Raw genomic sequence first — 23,979 nt, forward strand, 5'->3', positions numbered from 1 at the left:
GAATGAATGACTGAATGAACGAACAAACAAACAAACAAAGAAACGGATGAATGAATACATACTGAAAAAAAAAACTCAAGCTCACTCTAGACAACTAAACAGTGAGCAATCAAATAAGAATAATATACTAATTATAAGCAATAGGACAACAACACTGCAGTAGAAAAAATAAATAAGAAATACTACATACATTGTATAAAGTATTCAAATGTATAAAAATATTTTTCACTGTCTAAATTAAATATACATTTCTTATTAAAGTTACAAAAGTGATTTAGTCAAGAGCAGTAAGACATTTTCTCTCTATTGTTATACAATTAACATGGAGAGGGCAGACAGCAGTAATATTAGACTATATATTATAATTTTTTCTCAGCTGATTTCTTATTACTATGTTTACGAGGATACTTTTGGTTTTCTGACAAATACAAGTGTGTGTATCAAACAGTTAAGGCCTATAAAGCAGCAAAAATAATGTTCAATACCTCACTCTATGAACACCGTCTTTGCACGAATAAAGAGTATGCACTGACATCACTTTCCCCCCAGAACATGCCCCCTCAGCCGGATTGAGTAGCAAAAGCTGCAGCATGAATGGATTTAATAGGGAAGCTGCAGAAATCAGAAATGTGAGTAAAAAACAAATAATAATCAGGTTAAAATAAAGGTTGCTGGAGTCTATATAGTGTTCCTTACAACTTACCAAATATCCAGTGGTCCATGGATATTGATACGCAGCCAGAAATTGTGTTTCCTGACAGTTATATTTAAATGTGCCTGATTTTAATGGCAGGGGAATACATGAATCAAATTTGACTGTGAATGTATTTTGTACATACAAAATAGGTTCGTCTAAATATAGGTGACCACTTATATGCTATATATATATATATATATATATATATATATATATGTGTGTGTGTGTGTGTGTGTGTGTGTAAAAAATAAGGTACGAGAGGTAATGCTGTATCGTGAATAAATCACAGTCAAAGGCGGAATGCCTGCAACCCCAAAATATACAAACTGAAATGTTTCTTTTTTGAAGCAAGTTCGTTAAATGCTGTCCTTCTGCTAAAAAATGGTTCCTGACAGCAACAGTAAATGGCAAGAGAATATTCCGAACATGCCTCTTATCTAACGGAGCTAAAATATAAACAGAGAATAGCAGAGAATAGCTTATCATCCGCTGAATCATATATCTTTTAACACCATATATAATATTTTCTCACACACATACATCTGCTTATCGTCATTACAGTGTAAACTGGCGGACGTATGGACATACATGGTGCGTTCAAGCAGTGTTGCCAACTTCTTTCAATGGAAAGTAGCTAAAACCAGTTTTGAGAAGTCGCTAAATGTCGCTAGATGATGTCATACGCTTATGACATTAGCATAACCGTGACGTCATCACATCGTATTGCTTTTTAATTTTATGTTTCTCTGTGTTCACAAATGGTATTTTAATTTAGCCAAATTCTCAATATAACTGTTTTAATTCATATATATTTACTGTTTCTGTTGTCAGGCAACAGTTTAAATATGAAATAATGACTGAAAGACGGCCCAGTCTACATATTGACCAGTTCTCCCTTCCAAGATGTTAATCTGCACAAAAATCCTAATTTGTAATTGAGCCGTTGTCACCAAAGACAATTCCTGAGCTGTAATTTCGGCATGCAAAATTAGAAAAGCAACATAATATCTGTTTTAACTGAAAGCGCGGCTCCTCTCAGCCTCTCGCTGAACAGAGCAGACACAGAGAAAGAGTTGTGTGTGCACTGGGAAAGCAAGATCTTGCGCTCGTGTGGCAGTAACAGTGAGTCATAGCGATGGTTTGTTCAAGAAGTCGCTAGATTTTTTCCTTCTCGCTGTTTTGGAAAAAAGTCGTTGGGGTGTCTGAAAAGTCACTAAATCTAGCAACAAAGTCGCTAAGTTGGCAACACTGCATTCAAGTCATGTTGGATACATCGTATTTACGAGTTAAACACACATGAATGCAACCACAAAATCGTAATTACGAGAGGGCATGTCAATGAGAAACATGACAGAATCAATGGATCGATGGATGCAACGTCTGTTGTTGACGGTAATTTTTTAGTTGAAATTGATAGACAGGATTGCAATATAACAATTAATACTTTTTTTATGCGATACAGATTAAAGTGGCTTCATAAATAATATATAAAAATAAATATATAAATATGCGCACCCGACGTCGTAATTACAACTTGTCAAATCATAAGTACGAACTTCTCAAGAAGACTTGAACGCAGCAACAGAATCATACCTGAAACAGAAAACTAATAAATGCTGTAATATTCAATCCTCACTTCAGAAACTTTGGACGCACACACATGAGCTGAATTATTGAGCTGAGAAGCATTATTAGGCGGGAAGGGGCGGGGTCTCAAAATTAAAGATGAAAGATGCACAATAACACCAGCAGTGGTCACTCATACTTTATTTAATGAATAACAAACATTTAATTTTGCCATAATACATAATATACGGAACAGTTTTAATGCTATATTATTGATAGTTTATTTTGCTAAGGGTGGTTGCTAAGGGTGTTGCTCAGTGATACACAGAACCAAATCGAGGAATATAACTAACCGTGTTTTTATATTTATATATATATATATATATATATATATATATATATATATATATATATATACTCACTCCACCTGACGGTGACGTCACATGCATATCCTATATAGCAAAAAAAAAAATTCTCTTTTCCTGCTGATTGTTTCAATAGCTTAAAATCACTTGTTTTTAAAGCACAATGCTTAAAAACATGTGCAAACAATACATTTGTGTGACCACATAGCAGTGAAATTTCAAATGAGCATACTATACCTATGTTTAAATTCAGAATTAGAAAACGTCGTTTTCCAATAAAGTAGTAGCATGGCCAAATTTAATTACATTTACTTGTGACTTCACAGATTTAATTAACATTTGCGTAATTATATATCATTAAAACCCCATCAGGTTTCTAGGTTTCTAACAGGTGAGGAGAGGTTTCAGACAGAGAGCAAACAGTGATGGGGTAGCCAGCAATGAAAGAATAAGGTACAGCACAGTTAAGAAAAAGCACTAGAGCAATTTTTTTTTTTTTAATGAGAGGGTGTGGGCAGAGCTTGAAGTAGGCACAAATCTATTGAAACTGCTTTGTATGCATGGTTAAGAAGAGTGTCTGTGTCTAAGAGCTGTAAACAAAACACCACTAATCTAGGATCACGCTGCTTCTTTGTCTACTCCGGTCTTCTGCTGGAGAACCCCGTCTAGCCACCCTCAAACAGTCACTGATGCAGCAGGTACCCAGAACCCTCAGCATGGCCCTGCATCGCATAATATCCATCATCATAATACAGCCTGCTGCTGGGTTGGAAAATAATAGATGAACTAAACACACACTTCTATCATTCTACTTAAACTTCCTTTAATTCAGTTCCAGCTAGAGAGCCAAATTGGGCTATCCACTTGAGAAATATGATGATTCTGACGGACACAAACACGTGTTGATATATACATGCAGTCCCAGCGGGCACTCAGGCACAGCTCTATGTGACACATTCTCCCACCAGGCAAATATCCGAGACTGTAAAGATGAAGTTTTATTGATTTTCTCATTTGGGAGACTTGGAGGTGGTTATCGGAGCACATACAGTGCTGCACATCCTCCTGGGATCTGGCTAAATTCTCTACCACACACATACACGAGTGCTTTACACCACTTGAGGGAGGTGATGTCTGTGTCGATGGAGTCCAGTCATGCTCTTGTAAAAGGTGACGTTTGAGTTGGTTCACTGCGAGCGGAAGTTGATTTAAGTGTGCGGTTACAGGTCTGCATTTCATTGGCACAGGACAGCTCTGTTTCTACCACCAGCTGCAGTTTCAAGAGGGTATTTCTTAGTGTACAACACTGATTAGAGGTTATTGAAAACCACATTGCTCAGTATTCCAACTACAGGTTTTTACTCCAAAAGTCCCCTTTATTCTGCTTTTCTCAGACACACCTCTCCTCTAACCTAACATCTATCCTGTCCAACCTGTCTGTCTGTCCCAGGGGTTTCAAAATGGGGTCCAGGGACTCCCAGGGGACTGCAAATGGGTGATTGGGAGTTCATGGAATATTTAAAAGAAAACTAGCAATGTTTTATATAGATATTAACAAGCAACAAATTCATTACTACAATGAATGAAAGAATGAATAAATGAAATAAAAATGGCTTGAGTTAATGTGCTTCAGTGTTAAATAACTGCATGAATTAATGCATGATTTAACAAACAAATGAATACACAAAAAACAAGCTCACTCTAGACAACTAATCAGTCAGCAATTAAATAAGAATAAGAAACTAATTATAAGTAATTGGATAAAGACATTATAGTAGAACAAATAAATATGAAATGCTACATACATTTTATAAAGTAAGCAAATACATAAAAACACTGCATATTCTTCACTGTGTAAATATATATTAAAGTTACAAAAGTGGTTTAGTCAAGAGCAGTGAGATTTTCTCTCTATTGATATGTGATCAACATGAATGACTAATATACTGTTAGGGTTTTTTTTTTTTTCTCTCTCTCAGAATCTTCAGAATACACGACCAGGGCCAGTGGAGTTTTTTTATTTTATTTTTTTTCTCAGAATCTTCAGAATACACGACCAGGGCCAGTGAAGTTTCTACATAATGTCTCCATTGAATGGCACCATGAACCAAAAATCCCCTGGAGCAAAATGAGGTTAAGTGCATTGGGCAAAGGAACAACGGCAATGGACCATGACTCACTTCTGGTTGGCAACAATCATATCATAACCCAATATACAACACATTCTTGTCTTTTCTCCTTTTCACTGGCTATACAAAATGGGATCAGCTGTAATGGTGAAAGCTCCAGCTGACGGTAAGCTCCATGGTTCCCTCTCTCTCTCCCTCAGTCAGGCCTGACCCTTCATTGTCATCCCTCCACATTATCTCAGTAGAGGGCCAATTAGGCATTAACCACATTATACACCCAGGGACGCCTCTTTAGCCACCGCTGGGCTCAATAACACATTACCAGAGAGACTTTTAATAGAAGATGCTGTTAATTGTCAGGCGACATGAAAACCTGCCCACTAGCATGAACTTGTGTGACAAGCCCTAGTGACATTGTCATTTAAAGACAAGGGGTGAAACAATATTGACAACGGCAGACAGAGACTAGAAAAAAAAAAAGATTAATTGTGTGATTCAACGACTGATTCATGAGCAGGATTTATAGCGGTTGGCTAGAAGATAACAACTGACTTGTACTAACAAATTGCTTTGTGATAGGAATGACAGACGAAATAGCTGGTTTGAACATTGAGCTTATCTCATAAGACCACTGTACATATCAAAGTCCACATATTATCCATTTACGATGTAGTTCTTTTTTGCATGTTTAATAGTGACTGCCTAATATTCATTGTCACTAATGGGAGTTAGATCAAAGAGGTGCTAGTCAACATCAGGAATCAGGATAAGCAGTATTACTGTTTCAGTGGCTCAACATGCTTTTTACAGTACATTGAGGATATTCTAGAAGCACTGAGATGGGATTAAGTTAAATTGCTTAAAGCCAAAAAAACAGGCCCAGGCTGGTGGAAGATCTTATGCCAAAACAAACAATCCTCAAATCCGGAAAAATCTGATAACATTACAAAACAACATATTAAATAAATCACACATATCTCAATCTATTCCAAAAGTCGGGAGCTTCATAGTTATGCATGATTAAAGAGTACTATTTTTTCCACATTGTATGGATCAGGTCATAATTTATCATGAATTGATTCAAACCTGAATCTAAACCTTAAAATTGACTACAGCAAAGCTCCATCATAATGATTTACTCTATATTTTATAATGCCTTATTTTGCAACACTGAAGTAAGCTATTTTCTTTGGATGTATGAAATTTTGATTTATAAGCTGCAATTAGTAAATAACTGCTGGTAAAACTTATTAATTTAAACTAATCAGATACATTCTCTTATATTATATAATGAATTCAATCAACACACATACATCATGACTATAGGTAGCAACACACACACATGAAGTGTGGCTTGGCTGAACTAGCACTACAAATTTTAATCACACCAAAGTACCTTGGTCAGGAGGCCTCAGCTGTGGTTCACAGAAAGAAACTCTCTGTGGAAATGGAGTTGCTTAGAGAGCCAAATCAATAACCCTTTAGCCTAAGGGTAGGAACAAGCTAGGGAATGAGGCTGAACAGCAAAGGCTCCTGGATCTTTACAATTATGATACTTATTTTTAAAAGTGCTACCTTAGGAAAATTACTTTCAGACTATTCGGTTTTTAAAGGCTAACATACTGTAAAAAATATTAGTGATTACATTCATATTATCCAAGCAATCTGTACAGTCAACACATAATTTTAGTTTCTCATGACTCTTATTGTGTTTCTTATCAAATAAAGGCATGGTTAATGTACTACCATTATAGCTGCCTTTTCACCATCTCCGACGTTCATATACAATTGTTGCCTTTCACCTCTACACTCCACACAGCTCCCTTATTACTTTACATTGAAAATGAATGACTTCTAGTCTGTCACTAGTTGTTTGTTAGAGATAGCAGAAAGGCGGCTTAAGGCTGTATTTATTTGATCAAAAACATATCAGTTGACAAAGGATAAAATTTACCACCACTCACACTTGAATATGCATCTGAGCCACACAAGCTTATACTCAGATGAGGGAGACTGAAATTATACAGTCCTCCTGTTGACAGGAGAAAAAAAAAGGTGAAGTGATATGAATACGATATTATGAAAAAAATATTAAAATGTATAATGTATTTACACAACATTTGTTAAAAACTATTTGCAATTATATGAAATGATCAATTATGATTAAATGAATGCAACTTGCAAGTGGTGAGGAATTTGTATAATTTTATTAATGGCAACGGCTCAGTTTCTTCCCAAATCTGCTTCATTTCCATCTTTGAGTGTATATTCTGCACAGGTCTAGTGAAAATGTCTTCAGCTAAGAACAAAGTAGGTGAAAGGCACAGATGGAAAGAGAGAGGTGTGAATATTCCCCATGATGTTTTGTTCTGACAACTCAAAGTATCCCACTTGCATTAATGAGGGCCTACAATCCAAAACCAGCACAATGGCAAAATGAGCAGTGAGGAGGGTCACTCAGGTACAGGAGTACAGGAGGGTACTCACTGTTTCCACAAAGACCTCCACGTTACTTTGATGACTCACAGTGTCCAAATGGCCCACTGAGAGATGTGACTCCTTCATACTCATCTGAGAGTAGACCTGTGGAGTCAGGTCCTTGGGGAAATGGGTGACTTTTATTTTTTGCACCAGTAGTCTATTATCCAAGATGTTAGAGAGAGAGAGAGAGAGAGAGAGAGAGAGAGAGAGAGAGAGAGATAGAGAGAGAGAGAGAGAGAGAGAGAGAGAGAGAAGACCAGACATTTCAAGGCAATGCTTCCAGTGGTCAGGAATAGTAGTAACTTTGTGCAGGTCTGCATGCAAATCTCTGCAGCATGACTGAGGCGGGTAGGTAGACCTCACTGACAGCACTGCTAATCCACAGCAGAGCCATTGATTGAACACTTCCCTAAATACTGTGCTCCGCCTGGCAAGTGTGGCCATTTTAAGTCTCATCAGGATTGGGCAAAGCTGGTATACATTATAATTGCAGGAGCACTACAGTGGACTTCAGTGTTACCAAAAAAGTAATTTGTTCAACATTGAAACATGCAGTATTATATCCCAACATCAATACAATTTTGACAATAACACAGCTTCACTGTAACAAATTTCTGTAGTTTTCACAGCATTATTACTGTAAAACGGGCAAATGCTTACTGTAAAACCTGTATACAGCATGTTACTGTAGATCTGCAAAGCATCATGGTCAATTTTCAATGGCGGGAAAAATATCAAATATTTTTTCTGTGAATCACAATACAGCAATTTAGAGGATTTTTTTTTTCAGCCATGGAAAGCTGAAAAGCTAGATTCCACACTTTCATTGGTATTTTAACTTCAGAAAGGTAACTTTGCTGATTTATTTCCACAGTTTACTCTAGTCAAGTTAACTATTTGTTCAACTAATTCATTATTTATTATGATTTGTTCAAGAGTGCGCTGAGAGAGAGAGGGGTATTTGTGTGCATTTTATTACCAAAAAAAAAGTTGTGCATAATTTTGATCGATTTTCTAATCTGGCAACATTCGATAACGTCATCAGTTTAGAGAAGGATAGCATTGTTGAATAAAAATTAAATTGGAATTGTGTATGTGATGTGTCTGTTGGTGCACTAGCCGGATTTTTCTCTAGCCAGCTAACGTCAACTGTCACCGCCGACACCGCGTGCGTGCGCGGGAAGCAGTGAAGCCAAGCCAGTCGACTCCAGAGCCCAGACTCGACAGAAAACGCAGTTAGAGGTAAGCCTTTAGACATTTTTCATAGGTTCATCATTTTTCTGAACTTCATCGCAAGTCAAACCGCAGAAACGTGATTGTTGATAGTCTAATTTGAAGTGCCATTCCCGACATGTGGGATCATATATTGTATAAAGTTTTGTCTTCTCTGGCAACATTAACGTACATTCACAACGTCTTCAGTTTGATTAAAGAGTAACGTTTAGCATTGTTGAATAACATTAATTTGAAGTTGTGTATTTGATGTATGTGCTGACGCGGTAGCCGTTTGAATAATCTCACTCGTTTTTTTTTTTTTGCTTGCCAACGTTGGCGCCTGAAGAATCAGACATTTAAGCGGGCCGATTCGAAAGTTTTATTCATTCGAGAGTTTTATTCATGATACGTGGAAGCATAATAATATACTCGCACTGTATTAAGATTTTTCGAGATCTTACTCGTATTTTTATTTACTATTTGTTTCATTTCTTGCAGCAAAGAGGCCTTAACAATCAATCCAGGTACATAAATTACATGAACTAGCATGTATACAATGTTTTTCAAATGCAAACAATGTTGTTTCTCTTCAGACACAATCCCTAGAAAGTGCACATAAAACGTGCAAACATTAAGACATTTTGTGCGTTGCAAACACATATGTACCGATATTACTCAAAACCTAAACCAGCTAACGTTAGATCTCAAAAGTGTGTATTGCCACACACTTTCTCTTATGAATATTGTACTTGTGATTTCTAAAAGTGTTTTTCTGTATATTTTGTGTTACAGGAAACTTCCACCCAAGCAGACATTGAGGCCCAGATTTTCCTGCCAAGCACTCTTAAGACTCATCATGCTCGGTAAGATCCCAGCACTACACATACACAATAGATCCCAATTTTAAGTATATATGTATATTAAGTGTTAACTATATTTGTATCGATTCACTGTGTGTGAACAAGGTTTTACGTCATTTTGCACCAAAAATCTCTTGTTGTCACTGATCCAATAGAAAAAATGAGGTCAATGCATGTATAAAGGCAAAATGCTTTCAAAACTTCATTTTAAAAGGTCACACTTACTCATCATGTATAATCCATGTCTCCAATATTCTGTTATATGATCAGGACTTTACAGACACCCAGATTTTTACTAAATGAAGTGCACAAATTCTGCACCGTGCATACATGTGCATACATGTGCAGGCTCACTACCTGGCTGTGCATTAGAGGATGTTATGAAAGTGAACTGTGTAGCAAAGTTTTTTTGCTAAACAGTAAACCATATCAGATTGAATGCTGTGCAATCTCAACTTATTTTTTTTAGGAGAGTCCATTCTGGGGGCAAATAGGTGGATCCTTTCCATCGAGGGCAGAGTTCTCCAACCAAATCCAACTGAGTGACCGTTCCGAATTCACTTCTGCTCTGGCTGTGATTTTTGCATCATACTATATATTTAACATGGAATATCCTGCGGAGGCAACCACTACATTAGAATTTATCCAGAGGTAAGCACTTATTTGTTGTTGATATATTTTTGACTAGGAATGGGAACAAATATTTGAGTACTCATTCTTTAACCACCTACCTGATTAGTAAAATACTTCTCAAAGTTTTTATTTGGTTTTATATGGACTGTTGTGTAATTTTTAAACATCAAACTTTTATTTTAACTCACCATGCAAATAAAGTACTTGGTTTTTAGAGTACTTGACTTCAGAGGTGGAAAGTAACGAATTACATTTACTCGCGTTACTGTAATTGAGTAGCTTTTTTGTGTACTAATACTTTTTAAAGTAATTTTTAAAATATGTAATTTTACTTTTACTTAAGTATATTTTGTTTAAAGTATTGTACTTCGCTACATTTTAAAACACATTAATTACTGAGTAAAAAAAAATAGAATAAATAAATAAATCGCTCCCTGGAAACTACGTCAGTAAATAATGGGCAGGAGGGCAAACTGGCGCTAAAATCACAAGAAAGATGCAGACGGTCAAAACAGGCGTTAGTGGTGCAGACACCGCTGAAAACGAAACCCCGTCATATTCTGAAGTTGAACTCGAAGGGAATGAAGTGAACCCCTGGCCATATGTATGCTCTATTATGCAGTGTAAGCTGTACTTGCCTAGGAAGACCAAACTAGCAGCTTATAAAATCTCGACAAGACATCAACCCTTCGCTAGCCTAGAAATCTAGACGCACCCTAGCGGCAGCAAAATGTATTTCGCAGCCTAGAGTACATCTTGATGTAAGTCTGGCTGGCCAGGCTAACCCTTCGCAAGAATGTAGAGCTAAGCTAAGTAATTGCATCGTTGCATTGGTGGTTAAAAATGAAGCTTTGCCATTTTAGCAAGAGGTTTTGCACAAATTAGCCAAAAAGACATTTCAAAATCTAAGTTTTGTCCCCCTCACTATTTCCCAATGTCAGATTTTGTTTTGCATTGCCTGTCTATCTCTGCCGATTTCAGAGTCTCCAAATTAATCCATTCTGAAACTTTTAAATGCATATTTAATTTTTTAAAAACAAAATTATAGGCTTAAGTGCAGGTTCCGAAAGTTGGTCGTTTTGTTGCTATGGTTACACACACACACACGGGCGCGTGCGCGCGCACCGTTGGCTGTGCGCTCAAACTCTGTCAGTTGTGCAGTTACCCAAAACCTCCTGAATGAAGTTAAAAACCATCATGTAAACTGGATGAAATAAAATCGACTAGCAAAGATACAGGAGGCTGCCTTATAAACGAGTGTGTGGAGGATATTGTCATCATTTCGCCGTAAGGTTTTGATGGCGTCCTTTATTTACAAGGAGGGCAACACTCCAGTCCAAAAAGTGGCGCTAATGCACATAAAACGGTTTATTTTATGTATGCTTCGGCAGCCGGTGTTTATTTCTTGTATGTAAATGTAACCAACTGTAACATAGTAGGAAAGAAAAACGTGGAAGTAAAATTACTGAAGTAAATACTGATCAGTGTGATAACATATTTTTGGTGGTTTTGTGTGCATTTTGGCGGTTTTTGAACAGTTTTTGGGCTGGAATACATCAGCTGGATCTGCCAAACAGATTTGGACGGTTGATTTTAACGTTACAACGTTAAACAGCAATATTATTCACAGACGCACTTTGTATTTGAGGTAGGAGTAGGCTAATTCAGCCGATGAAATGGCAGATTGCTGGTTTTCAGTTTGATCATTAGTTTTATTGTATTTTTAAAAACTGTCAAATTTAGCCCTTCTAAGAAGCAATTTTTTTAATTTTATGTTGTGTAAAACAGGCAAATGATAGCTAATTAGCTAATGTGAATTCAATGTGCCATTGATACGTGTCCATAAACTATGTAGAAGTAACATTAGTAACATTTTCACACAGAGATGAGTATCCTACAATACTTTAAGAGGAAGAGGACAGAGGAGAACGAACTTGTAAGTTGTATGGATAGCTACATGCAGTATATTCTAAAATTCACATAGTAAAAGTACTTTAGATCAGTAAAATTAGGCCAACGGCATGTCATCAGAGTTTGCATTGAAACCAGTTCTGTGTCCTCAAACATGTTACTTTCCTAGACAGGAGATGAAGAGACCACAGAACAGGGAGAGTTAGGTCCAAGTGAGAAACAGGTAATGGGAATATGACAGAATGCTAATTTTTGTAGAATAAAAGAATACATGGGAACTGTGTCCAACTAATTTAACTAGTTGTTGTTATGATTACCTATTTTCCGGACTATAAGTTAACACACATATACATATATATATATATATATATATATATATATATATATATATATATATATATATATATATATATATATATATATACACATACATATATATATATATATATATATATATATATGTATACTTTATATATATATATATATATATATATATATATATATATATATATATATATATATATATGTATACTTTATATATATATATATATATATATATATATATATATATATATATATATATATATATGTATACTTTATATTTATTTTCATCAATATTTAATAAATTAGAAAACAAATGTTCATTAGAAATGAGCATTTAATATATGTGTATATATATATATATATCCGGGGAATTTCCCCCGAACCCCCCCTGGCATTTACTGTCCCCCCCCAGGTTCAAAATCGCTCCTACGCCCCTGGCTATATATATCATCTGCGATAATATCATGTTTTTTGTTTTAATGATGTGCGCGTGCATTTATAGTGCGTTCTTTCACTGTGTGATTCAGTCTCCTAAAATGCATTTAGAATGATCACAAAATTGAAGATATAGGGGCAGAAAATTTAAATATTTATATAATTTCATATATTAAATCAAAATCACACAAAGAATGCCGTCTTTTCCTCCAAAAATCATCTTGAATATATACATACATATATATAACAGTTCAGTAAACAAGTTAATTAAGAGACTTGCGTTTTAGACACCATATTGCCTTTTTTAGCTCTATTTCTACAACAGAAAATAATTCCAAACACAGCCACCAAAGCACAATTTTGCGTCTCTGAGCAACGTGACAGTGTTTCGTTCCTGAATGAATCAACCGTTTAAATGATTCGGTTCAATCGCAATGACTCACTTATTAACAGTGACTTGCTGACACATACTGGCCATTTTAATTTCACATTTTAATTATCTTTAGATTTTTTAAATAATTAATTTCTTATCATTTCAAATGAGTATTCAACATTTTATGTCTTGTATATCAAAACATTATTCATGCATTTGTAACTGCAGGTTAAATGCATTCTTGTCCTGCACTAAACAGTGTAATACATCTAAATGCCACTTCCAATGAATCTTCTGCATTTCCTCTGCATTAAAAGATGAGTTTGTTGATACTGATTTGCCTGGTAACAGCCCACATTTTTTATTATTCAAAATAACTGATTCCTTTAATTAAAAACAACTAGTTTGAGATTAGTAGACCTATCCCAGGGGTGTCAAACTCAGTTCCTGGAGGGCCGTAGCCCTGCAGAGTTTAGTTCTAACCCTGCTCCAGCACACATATCATGTAGTTTTCAAATAAACCTAAATGATTAGATTAGCTGGATCAGGTGTGTTTAATTAGGGTTATATCTAAACTGTGCAGGACTGTGGCCCTCCAGGAACTGAGTTTGACACCCTTGGCCTGTCCCATTTTTAACTCCCTCCCACTGTTAAAATGTAACTAAGTAATTTTTACTCTAAGTAAATTTTAAATGAGCTACTTTTTACTTTTACTTGAGTTGATTTTTAGACTGGTACTTTTACTTGTACTTAAGTAAAATTTCATTAATGTAATGGTACTTTTACTTGAGTAGAATATTTTTGTACTCTTTCCACCTCTGCTTGACTTCTAAATAACTCAAAATTCCCATCTCTACTCTTCACACTTCCATTATTGTGCTCACTGTAATGAGCATATAAAATATCAAAACTTAAAATATTTATTTAAAAGGCCATTTGTGAAGCTGTTTCATGACTAACATCTATGAATGTTGCGATATGATTTTGTCAAAGTTTAGACAGACAAATAGACAGACAAATTGAAAGGTCGCGATGACCGAGATCACAGTCTTTGATGAATCGTGCAGCTCTCTTGTATAATCTCTCTCTCAGCATCTAAGCAGGGCAAAGGCTTTTCAGTGTGTTCAGTCTCATGTCTCCTCTACATGTCCACTCTGGATGTTACGACACTTTAATACTCATAGATAACGACACATTTCATCCTCTCTTGGAACGAAAGTGGCTAACTTCGGTCAACCTCATCTACAAGCAAGGACATAGATTTTAGATTCTGTAATAAAAAAATTAAAAAAACGATTTTAGAATCTATGCAATAGCTAGGTGAATCGATTTTTCTCCCCAGGCCCTAATATGTGTGTTTTAAGTAAGCGTTTTGGTTTATAGATAAGTGGACATTGTATTACATGTTGTATTACACGTTGATTGGCTAAATCAAATGATCCAATAAAACTTTTATATATTGTCATCAACCCATCTGTCTTGCTTATAAACCTTTCCATTAATAATTAATTTCTTCCACTGCAGGGTAGAAGACTCCAGCCCAGGAAATTGACTAATTAAGGCCCATTTCTGAAGAAAAATACAGTTCTGGGAGAAAAACAACATTCAGGGACCAAATTCTACTGTTTGAAATCCTGCTGTTTTTAAATAATTTAATTTGCCTTTTATACATTCTAATTTTAACCGAACATTTTAATACATTTGAACAGGATTTTTTTTGTATGTTCAGAAAAGTGTTGTTGTATACAAAACGAAATGAAATGTTAACAGAAAAATGTTTACCTATTGAAGATTTTTTTTTTTTGCTATGCTATAAGTGTGAAAGGTTATAAATAAATGGCATTTTTGTGGCATAAACAGTGTCTTCATTTTACAGTACACTAAATTAAAGCTGTAATCCTTATTACAGTAGTAAAATATATGAGGCGATGAAACACAGTACTGTGATTATTACTGTAAAAAAAGTTTACAGTATTTTTAAAGTTACTGCAATTAAGTTTACAGTAAGCATACTGTGAAGTGAACTACAGCAACTTACTAGCTAATTGCTGCCAGTAAGTTACTGTAAATTTCACAGTATTCTTTTTACAGTGTTGCTTTTAAAAGTGCACTTACCATTGTACTTATATAATATTATATTATTAGATGATAAAAGAGGGACCACATCTCGTTTATGATCACTCTAGCCAAAAGTGCTTCAGAGTCACGTTCAGGAGTGGTTTGAATTCTCACATTATCTCATCGCTGTGTCAAGTCATTACTGGGCACCAAGTCATTAGCTGATGGTGCACCCAATTATTACAGCTAAAGAGTGATGGGCAAGGTGGAGGAGAGACAGATAAGGCTTTGGGGCGGCCACAGTTGTAGGCTTTATAAATACAAAATAGGAAATAGATTTAAAAACAGCAGAGAAATTATGTTAGGTCCTATAATCAACTGGAGAAAAGAAAACAAATGTACATTTTGCTGTGGATTTTTTATTTTCTTTGAGATACAATGGGGTACAATTTGGATGTGCTCAAAATAGTTGCCGTCCTGTCAGCTTCTTTAAGATTTGTTGGTTTTACCCCAAAAGCAGACTGAGGCTGGCCCAATACCCCTGTGTTTCTCTCAAGTCTATGCTAACAAAGAGAGAGAGAGAGAGAGAGAGAGATAGAGATTAAGAGAGTTAAGCTTAGTGGGCTTTTTTTTTTCAATGCGTAGGAGTTTTAGTCGTGAGTAAAGGTAATACTTTTTTTTCAATGCGTAGGAGTTTTAGTCGTGAGTAAAGGTAATACTTTTTACTTGCCCTTGTTTAGAGACTCCTGTGCCAATTAACGGATTAAGGAAACTGTGTGTGACATATTTTCAACATGAGATTAATTCATATTTCTCAATGTGCTAAGCAAAGGAAAAGACTGATCATAAAACTATGAGAGCCATCAGAAAGCAGGCAAACCAACAGATGCATGCTAGCTTCATGTACAGGATCGTCACAGCTCATTGTCCTTGAAAATTAATCGGAATAAAATGACAAGCCTGGGGACTGCAATCCACGGTGCACTGCAACAAGGCTCCTGAGCAGAATATTTATGTAAGCTTGGCTAAGTGGCAACAGATGATATCTGTATTCCAACTGGATAGCAAGACTTGAAATGGCTGTGATAAACAAGCCCGGGCAGCCGGCATTATGCAATGGAAATGTAGTGATTCGGGTTTAGGACTAGGCCAATGAGGGCGTGTGAGGGTGGGGATCGGGCATAAGGGGGAGGGAGAGGGGAGTTGCCAAGCCGTGAACTATATCTGAGCTTATGTGTACCACCAGCTAACCGCTATGACATATGGTGTGCAATGCCATTACCACGCTGCACGCACCGTGCACAAGCTCATTTTTCAACAACCTAACAGTATGGAAAGGCAATGCTTACACTACAATGCCATTTTGAACGCACTCTGATGGTCCGATTGGAGTCTGGCAAAAAAACACATTAATCTCGCTCAGAGACTGTATCAGTATTGGTTTAGGTTAGCTCATCGGCTAGCAAGAGTGACTAGCCATTGGAACTCACATAATGGCATGATGTTTTTTATCAAGTCTCAAAAATCAATCAATAATACAAATCTAGATTTAAGAAAGCTGAATGTTGTTGATTGTTGATATATATATATATATATATATATATATTATTTTTTTTATTAATATATTTCAAATAAGTATTTGAATATTTCAATATTGAATATAAAAAATTTAATTAAATATAAAAATACTTTATATAGATGGATTAAATTTCATTTAAGTATTTAAATATTTAATTCAATATTTAAACACAACTAAAAAGCTTTAATATATAATATGATATACACACACATATATATATATATATATATATATATATATATATATAGAAACATTCAGCTTTCTTAAATGTAGATTTGTATTATTGATTGAACACTTTCTAATGAGTAAGCAGCCCATCTGCCTATAAAGACAGATAATAATAATAATAATTCATTACAAAAAATGTAATTATCCTTCTCTACGCAAGACTTTCAACACATCAAACCACAGGGAACTGACACACTGCTTAAGTCATTAGAAGAATATTAATCTGCAATAATAAGGAAACCATATACTACAAACAGTAGACGATGGCAGATAGATGGCATGTTCCAATTCATTTAGAAAGCGAGGGGGGGGGGGTTGTTTTAATGTTTCAATTGTGTGCTTCATTTAAATCATAGTTTAAGCCCAGCCTCTCTTAACTATCAAATTGTCTCAGGCTCCGAAGAGAGAGAGGGAGCAAGAAGGAAAGAAAGAGAGCATTGAAGAAAAAAAGGGTGAGCAGAAGAGCAGCAGGAGGAGGTGGAGGGTGTGAGGGAGAGAGAGAGAGAGAGAGAGAGCGCCTGGGCTGAATTGTGAGTGGCTTACGACACTCAGTGAACAGAAGGTGTTTCTGCATGCACTGTCAGAGCACTAGTCTGCTGCAAGGAATCGGGCATCTCTCTCCTCCCTACACCTCGCCTGCCTTCAGCCTCAGCATCTACAGCCTCCGCAGTTCACAGGAAATGAGCTTCATACAAAGATGACATTGCTGAAGATTTGAGTATTACTAGACATACTATCATCAATGATCTTTGGATATCACTGCTATACAAAGAATTAAAAAGGACAGGAAAAATTTAAAAAGAGAGCCGTATGATGCTGATCACACAGCTTTTGCATGTGTGTAATTGTGAAGAAACTAAACGAGCACTGACAGAATGTCAACGAGCTTCACTCAATGTACATTGTGCAGGTCAGTGATCACTTTAGGTTATGGATGGTGATTTGCGACGACAGATCAGGAGCCTTTGACGAGAAGGGAGGAAAAAAGGGAGAGTGAGAGTTTGGAGAGGATTATTCCCTCCTTCGTGCGTGTCTCTCCCACAGATCGGCGCAGCAGTCAATGCAGAGGAACGACGGAGAGAGGACAGCGCTCATGCATGCAGCCCGGGAAACTTGCACTTCCTACCAGCCTGCTGAATGCCACTTGGATTCGTTCTCTTTTTGGCTCTTTCACATGAGGAGAACTAAGACATTGTAAGTCTGCCAGGATCTGGTGTCCGATGAAAAGGAGTGGGGGGGCTGAATTTGTACCACACTGGGGTCTTTTTTAGTTTCGCACATAATTAGTGTCGGCACAAAGGGATCAACTGAATAGAGGTTGTCAGCCTCTGGAAAGGGGTGAGTAGGCATCCTTTCATGTGAGATTGATTCTCGAAGAGCGAAATTTTTTTGTACCTACGTCTCTCTTTTCCTTTCTCTTATCTAACATGAGCAAAGCGAGTTGTCGTTTATTTGCCATCGTTCTTCTCCTTTCGATGTGGCAGGATTTCTTGATTCTTTAAGTAACAAATCACCATCCATATTTTCTAGAAATACACATCACCTGAAAAGACTTGGGGAGTTACAAATCACAAAACCCAAAATGACCAAGATCTGAAAGATTCAATGGACTTTTTCTCTACGACACTGCAGGATATTCATGCTAATGGATTTCCTCCTAATTGGTCTATACCTAAAGTGGCCGCTAAGGAAGCCCCCTGGGCTAATACTGTGCTCCCTTGGAATTGTTCTGAAAATAGTTCCACTAGTGGGAGGGAGCTGTCCGAGGCCGTGCCGATGCGACAACAAGCTGCTGTATTGTGAAGGGTTCAACCTGACTGACATCCCCCAAAACCTGAGCAGCGCCATTGGTTTGTCCCTGCGCGAGAATAACATCTCTGAGCTGCGGGAGGGGAACTTTGTGGGCCTGTCGCAGCTTACCTGGCTATTTTTGGACCATAACAACATTGAGATTGTGGAGGAGAATGCCTTCGAGAGGCTGCGAAGGGTTAAAGAGTTAGATCTGAGCACCAACCGGATAGAGAGCCTGCCCAACGGGACCTTCAGACCTCTGCCCAACCTACGAATACTGGATTTATCCTATAACAGACTTCAATCCTTGGAGCCAGACCTTTTCCATGGCCTTAGGAAGCTTACCAATTTACATTTGCGCTACAATGCCCTTAAATTCATCCCTGTGCGGATTTTCCAGGATTGCAGGAGCATGCAATTCCTGGATCTGGGTTACAACCAGCTGCAGAGCCTGGCACGTAATTCATTTGCCGGACTCTTCAAGCTCACTGAGCTGCATCTGGAGCACAACGAGTTGGTGAAAGTCAATCTGGCCCATTTCCCCCGCCTCATATCCCTGCGGACCCTCTACATGCGAAACAATAAGGCCACCATTGTGGTCAGCACCCTTGACTGGACCTGGGACCATTTGGAGAAGATTGACTTCTCCAACAATGAGATTGAGTACATTGAGCCACATGTGTTCGAGAGTGTCCCCAAACTTAACACTCTTATGCTGGACTCTAATAAACTGACTTACATAGATCAGCGAATTATGGACTCATGGACATCCCTGACCAGCATCACTCTTTCGGGAAATGAATGGGAATGCAGCAGGAATGTCTGTGCCTTGGCTTCCTGGCTCAGCAACTTCCAGGGACAACGTGACAGTGGCCTGCTGTGTGCCAGCCCAGACATCGCACAGGGTGAGGACATTCTGGATGCCGTCTATGCTTTCCAGTTATGCGAGGACAATATGGAAGCAACAACGCAGATCTTCACAGCTACCAGAAACCGTGCCAGAGGCTTCATATATGATGGCCCGACGAAAAACCCCTATGACCTGCAGGATGTGGAGGGCGGGGAAGTGGTGACCAACTCCTTGACAGTGACTGCGTCTGCTGATGACCTGGAGAGCACCATGCAGATTCACAAGGTGGTGACAGGCACCATGGCCCTTATTTTCTCCTTCCTGATCATGGTCCTCATGCTCTATGTGTCCTGGAAATGTTTCCCAGCAGGCATCAGGCAGTTGAGGCAGTGCTTCAGCAGCCAGCGTCGCAAGCAGAAGCAGAAGCAGACCATGCAGCAGATGGCTACTACGTCTGCATCCGAGTACTATGTTGACTACAAACAAAACCAAATTGAGGGGGCACTTGTCATCATCAACGAGTTCGGCTCTTGCACGTGCCAGCAGCAGGCATCTCGAGAGTGTGAGGTGTGATATTCACCCATGCCATTTTTAAAAGTCAGTGGTTTCAAAGTATGAATGGATATGGAACACATGTTAACTTGGCAACTCATTTTGCTGCACTCAGGAGGAAGTTAACATTTCTCAAGTGCAAATGGACTAAAAACAGGGATTTAGTGCTTGTTTCAACAGCCTCAAAGCCTTGTGGGAGAATCTGACTCTGACACCTGTGTACTTGATGCAAAATATGTGGAATAACTATGTTGACCTGTCCTGGCTGCTCGGATATTTGAGCTTTAATGTGTCTTTCTACTTCAGGATATTCTAGGACTTTCTAAAGCTATCAAAGACACCCAGAACAAAATCCAGAACAAAATTTTTACTGTGGTCACAAACAGACAAAATTGGAAATGAAAACAACAAAACAAAGAAACCCTTAAAAAAAGATTATATGTAAAATATGTTAACAGCAAAAATGGAAGAGTGGGGATAAAATGCAAGATGTTATCCTATTTCTTTTGTAATCTATGGAGAGAAAAAAAACAGAGGAAAACACAAATGTTTAAATAAATGAATTGCAATTCACAGTACTCATTATTGCAGGTGAGTTGGAGGATTGACTTTTTTTTTGTGATCGTGGGGAAAGATGTTCAGAGAGCTCTGCAGTATTGCAGGATGTAAATAATCAGGGCTGTTGGGAGCACTTCACTTCATTTGAAATGTTAAGCCTCAGTCTAAGATTCAGATCTCCTCGTCTCTCCCTGAGATATAATCACTGTGCAAAGCTTGATTGCTATGGCTGTTTGCAGTTGCCCCTCTTGTACCTATCCTGAATAGATTAAGCAAACTAGCAAAAAACAAAACAGGCTGATGCGATTTGATGGGATCTCACATGATAAAGTCAAACATTTGTGTGCTGTGCAAATAAACAAGACAAGGAGTGTCTAAGACCTTCATTCCTTTCACTGCTTCGACAGACTTCACAGCCTTTAAATCTTAATGTACTTGAAATGGGTGTGATTAATTATCAATTATGTTTGGTTTTTAGTTTTGTTTTTCCCACGAAAAAAGCTAGCCAAATTCTAGATGTATATTTAATTGTGGCTTTCTGTTTAAATGTGACGTTACTTTAAAAGATATCCTGTGGTAAGCTGTTGTTACTTTGTGAGAGATCATCCTGTCGGATTGTTAGATTGTGTGCAGTCCGCATCAGTGGCTATTGCACTGGTGAAAGCACAGGACCTCTGAGAGAAGGTACAGGCTGCTCCCTAGTGTTCATACCAGCAGTAGAGGATGACGAGATACCGCAGCAGCAACAAGCCCTTGAATTTCTCTTGCCCAGGCTTTGCGTGTGTTCGTATGTGTATACGCCTGTTGCTTATCTATGTGCAGTCTCTTAGCTCAGCTCAGGATTACTAACACAGCGTAAAGTATCTGGACTAAACAACAAAAGCAGGATGATTATAAAAAGGGAGATTTCACTTTACATCTACTTTGTTGTCATCTCACTCACTTGGCTGTTATAATGATGTTTTTTTTTTTTTTGGTACGCATAGGGGACATGCCACTGTGAAGATGGTGTGTGTGTGTGTGTGTGTATGAGAGAGAGAGCAAGAGAGGATGTACTGTATGTGTATGCATTAAAATTTTAACTATTTAAGTGGGTGTTTTTTTTTTTTTTTGTCATCTCCAAAAAGGTGGAATTGAGTTTGTTCTGACCAGCTGCATGTGTGAAGTATTAATTTGTCATGTATGACTGGGATATGCCTTAAAGGGACAATGTAAGGCTAAACAAATATTTTTTACAAACAAATCAAACAGTTTTATTATGAATTCCACAGTCCCGCCCCCTTTGAATCCTTTAATACTTGATATGAAACTGTTCTATTTTCAGCACTGTATTTGATGCGTATATGAAGCTAAGCCAAGCTAAACCAATAAAATGTATTCCTACTGTTGTAAATGATCCGCAATGTGACACGCTTTGCCCTTTTCTGATTAATCTAGTCATGCTGTATTTTATTTTTTATTTGTATACTTTATTTGTTTTCTGTCAGGTGAAGATGTTAATGCATTATTCAGAACATCTGGTCTGACACTCCTTGGACTACAATCTTTTCTATCCCCTTTTCATGAATGAATTATACTGTTCATGACATATTTTGAAGCAAAGCCGTAAATATGTACACTCCGATGTGTAGTTGGTTTTTTAATGAATCCTCTGGAGAGCATTAAAAAAAAAACTCTATTTGACTGAGTGGCAGGTTCATAGCATTAACACAATGATGACAGCATTGTTCCCCGCACAGCCGGAAAAAAAATAAATTGTAGCTATTCACAACCCCCTTCTCAAAACAGGTGGTTGGATTGAGGAAAACAAATACAAATCTTTCACTAACAATAGCTGTTAACCGTACCAGCGACGAGGCAACCGGCAACAGGGGAAACAATGGAGCTGTAGAGCGAGTTGTTTGATTACATTCACCCTTCTCGTTTCCAACTCTGAACGAATCTAAGCCATCCTCCAAACAAAGCGCTTCTGCGGCCTATTTTTAGACTTTCTAGCTTATTTTGTATCAATATTGCATGTTTGTCATTTCATCTCGGCACTGCTGGGAGTTGTTCTGAATTCCCTTTTCCCTTAATTATTATTATTTTCTATTTTTCTTCACAAGGAGCAAATGAATATTTGAAGTGGCGGGAGGTTTTGTTTTATCTGAAGCTTCTTACAAACCCCTCTGCCCTCAAACTCTAACTAGAGTTACTTCTCTGACAATTAACTCTAATAATTAATACTGTTATTGATGAGGCTTGCGGTAGATCGATACAGCTAGCTTTTAGCCAATTACAGACTTTCTTGCTTGTTACTTTTTCCAGACGAAAATAAATAAATAAATAATCTTGTGTTAGTGTTGACAGAGAGAAAAATAGGAGATGGTGGGGGTGGGGGAATATGGTTTATTTATGCAACAATCTTTTATTGATATTTTGGCTAATTAGTGTGGGGAACGCTTGGCTATATGCCCAGCACTATCAGAGAGGGGTGGAGAGAGAGAGAAAGACAGCAATGGTCGATCACTAAGACATGAATTCAAGCGGGGCAAGCCCTTGGGTCTTTGGGAAAGCAGTTGTACCAAGTGGTAGGGGGCAATACATTAGCTTTTGACCTATAGGCCAATATAGTTCAAAAGCTAATGTGTGTATATGTGTGCATGCAACATGCAAGTAGTATCTGAACATGAAGATCTCAAGTGAGTACTTGAGGGTTGCAGCAGGAGGGTCAACACTGGTAAACAATGCAAGATGAGAAGACTCTACAAATAGCTACAGAATTAAAACCAAATTCTCAATCGATGCAAATCATCGGATTAATCTCAGACAGTCTGACTGCAAATCAAACGGTCTGTCTTCAACGTTACAAGACAAAAACAAAATAGCCCTGTTTGACTATATAACTTCAGGAGAGACCAACATCTCAAACTATGCTTATGTGAGTGTTATTTTTGTGCAAGTGTCATACTATTATAGTTTTTATAAATATTTTGACTAATTTTGCATGTTTATAATTTCTCTTCAATTTAAATTTTACAGTTTTAGTAATTTGGCTGCTAGCATTTGTCTTTTTTTCTACATAATGCCATTTTTTTATTGTAGTTTTAGCTATTTAAGTACAAGAAGTTAAATCAAATAAACATTTAAAATAAACTAACTTAGTTTAAAGTCTCCAATAAAAATATAAAAAACAGCTATTTCATAAACTCAAATGATTTCTCAACAAAACACTCAGAGAGCAAATGATCTAGATTAAACGATCCACATGAATCCGATATCTCTATATTCTATGTGTATGTCAACAATTGTTTCATTTGTGTCACTTTTCATTTCTTCTATTGAACTTCAGAAGAAACATCTAAGAAAAAAAAAAGAAACATACACTTCAAATA

The 23,979-nt window shown here is 37.2% G+C and overlaps 2 protein-coding genes and 1 long non-coding RNA gene across 3 annotated transcripts in view; 2 read left to right on the plus strand and 1 right to left on the minus strand.

Annotated features, from left to right (window-relative positions):
• The window catches only part of LOC132143875 (catenin alpha-2-like), a 491,992-nt gene that overhangs the window by 122,654 nt on the left and 345,359 nt on the right, over nucleotides 1-23,979 (minus strand). The gene's annotated exons all lie outside the window — the stretch shown is intronic.
• Nucleotides 9,256-14,696, plus strand: LOC132143146 (uncharacterized). Its single transcript, XR_009434200.1, has 3 exons — nucleotides 9,256-9,316; nucleotides 9,783-9,964; nucleotides 14,514-14,696. It is a non-coding gene; the product is annotated as an uncharacterized LOC132143146 (long non-coding RNA).
• On the plus strand, nucleotides 17,422-22,008 carry LOC132143874 (leucine-rich repeat transmembrane neuronal protein 1-like). The gene has a single exon (XM_059554470.1). It carries the CDS (start codon nucleotides 18,494-18,496, stop codon nucleotides 20,066-20,068), a length of 1,575 nt encoding a protein of 524 aa, XP_059410453.1. The 5' UTR covers nucleotides 17,422-18,493; the 3' UTR covers nucleotides 20,069-22,008.

This window comes from Carassius carassius, chromosome 7, assembly GCF_963082965.1.
Source record: "Carassius carassius chromosome 7, fCarCar2.1, whole genome shotgun sequence".
Taxonomy (NCBI): domain Eukaryota; kingdom Metazoa; phylum Chordata; class Actinopteri; order Cypriniformes; family Cyprinidae; genus Carassius; species Carassius carassius.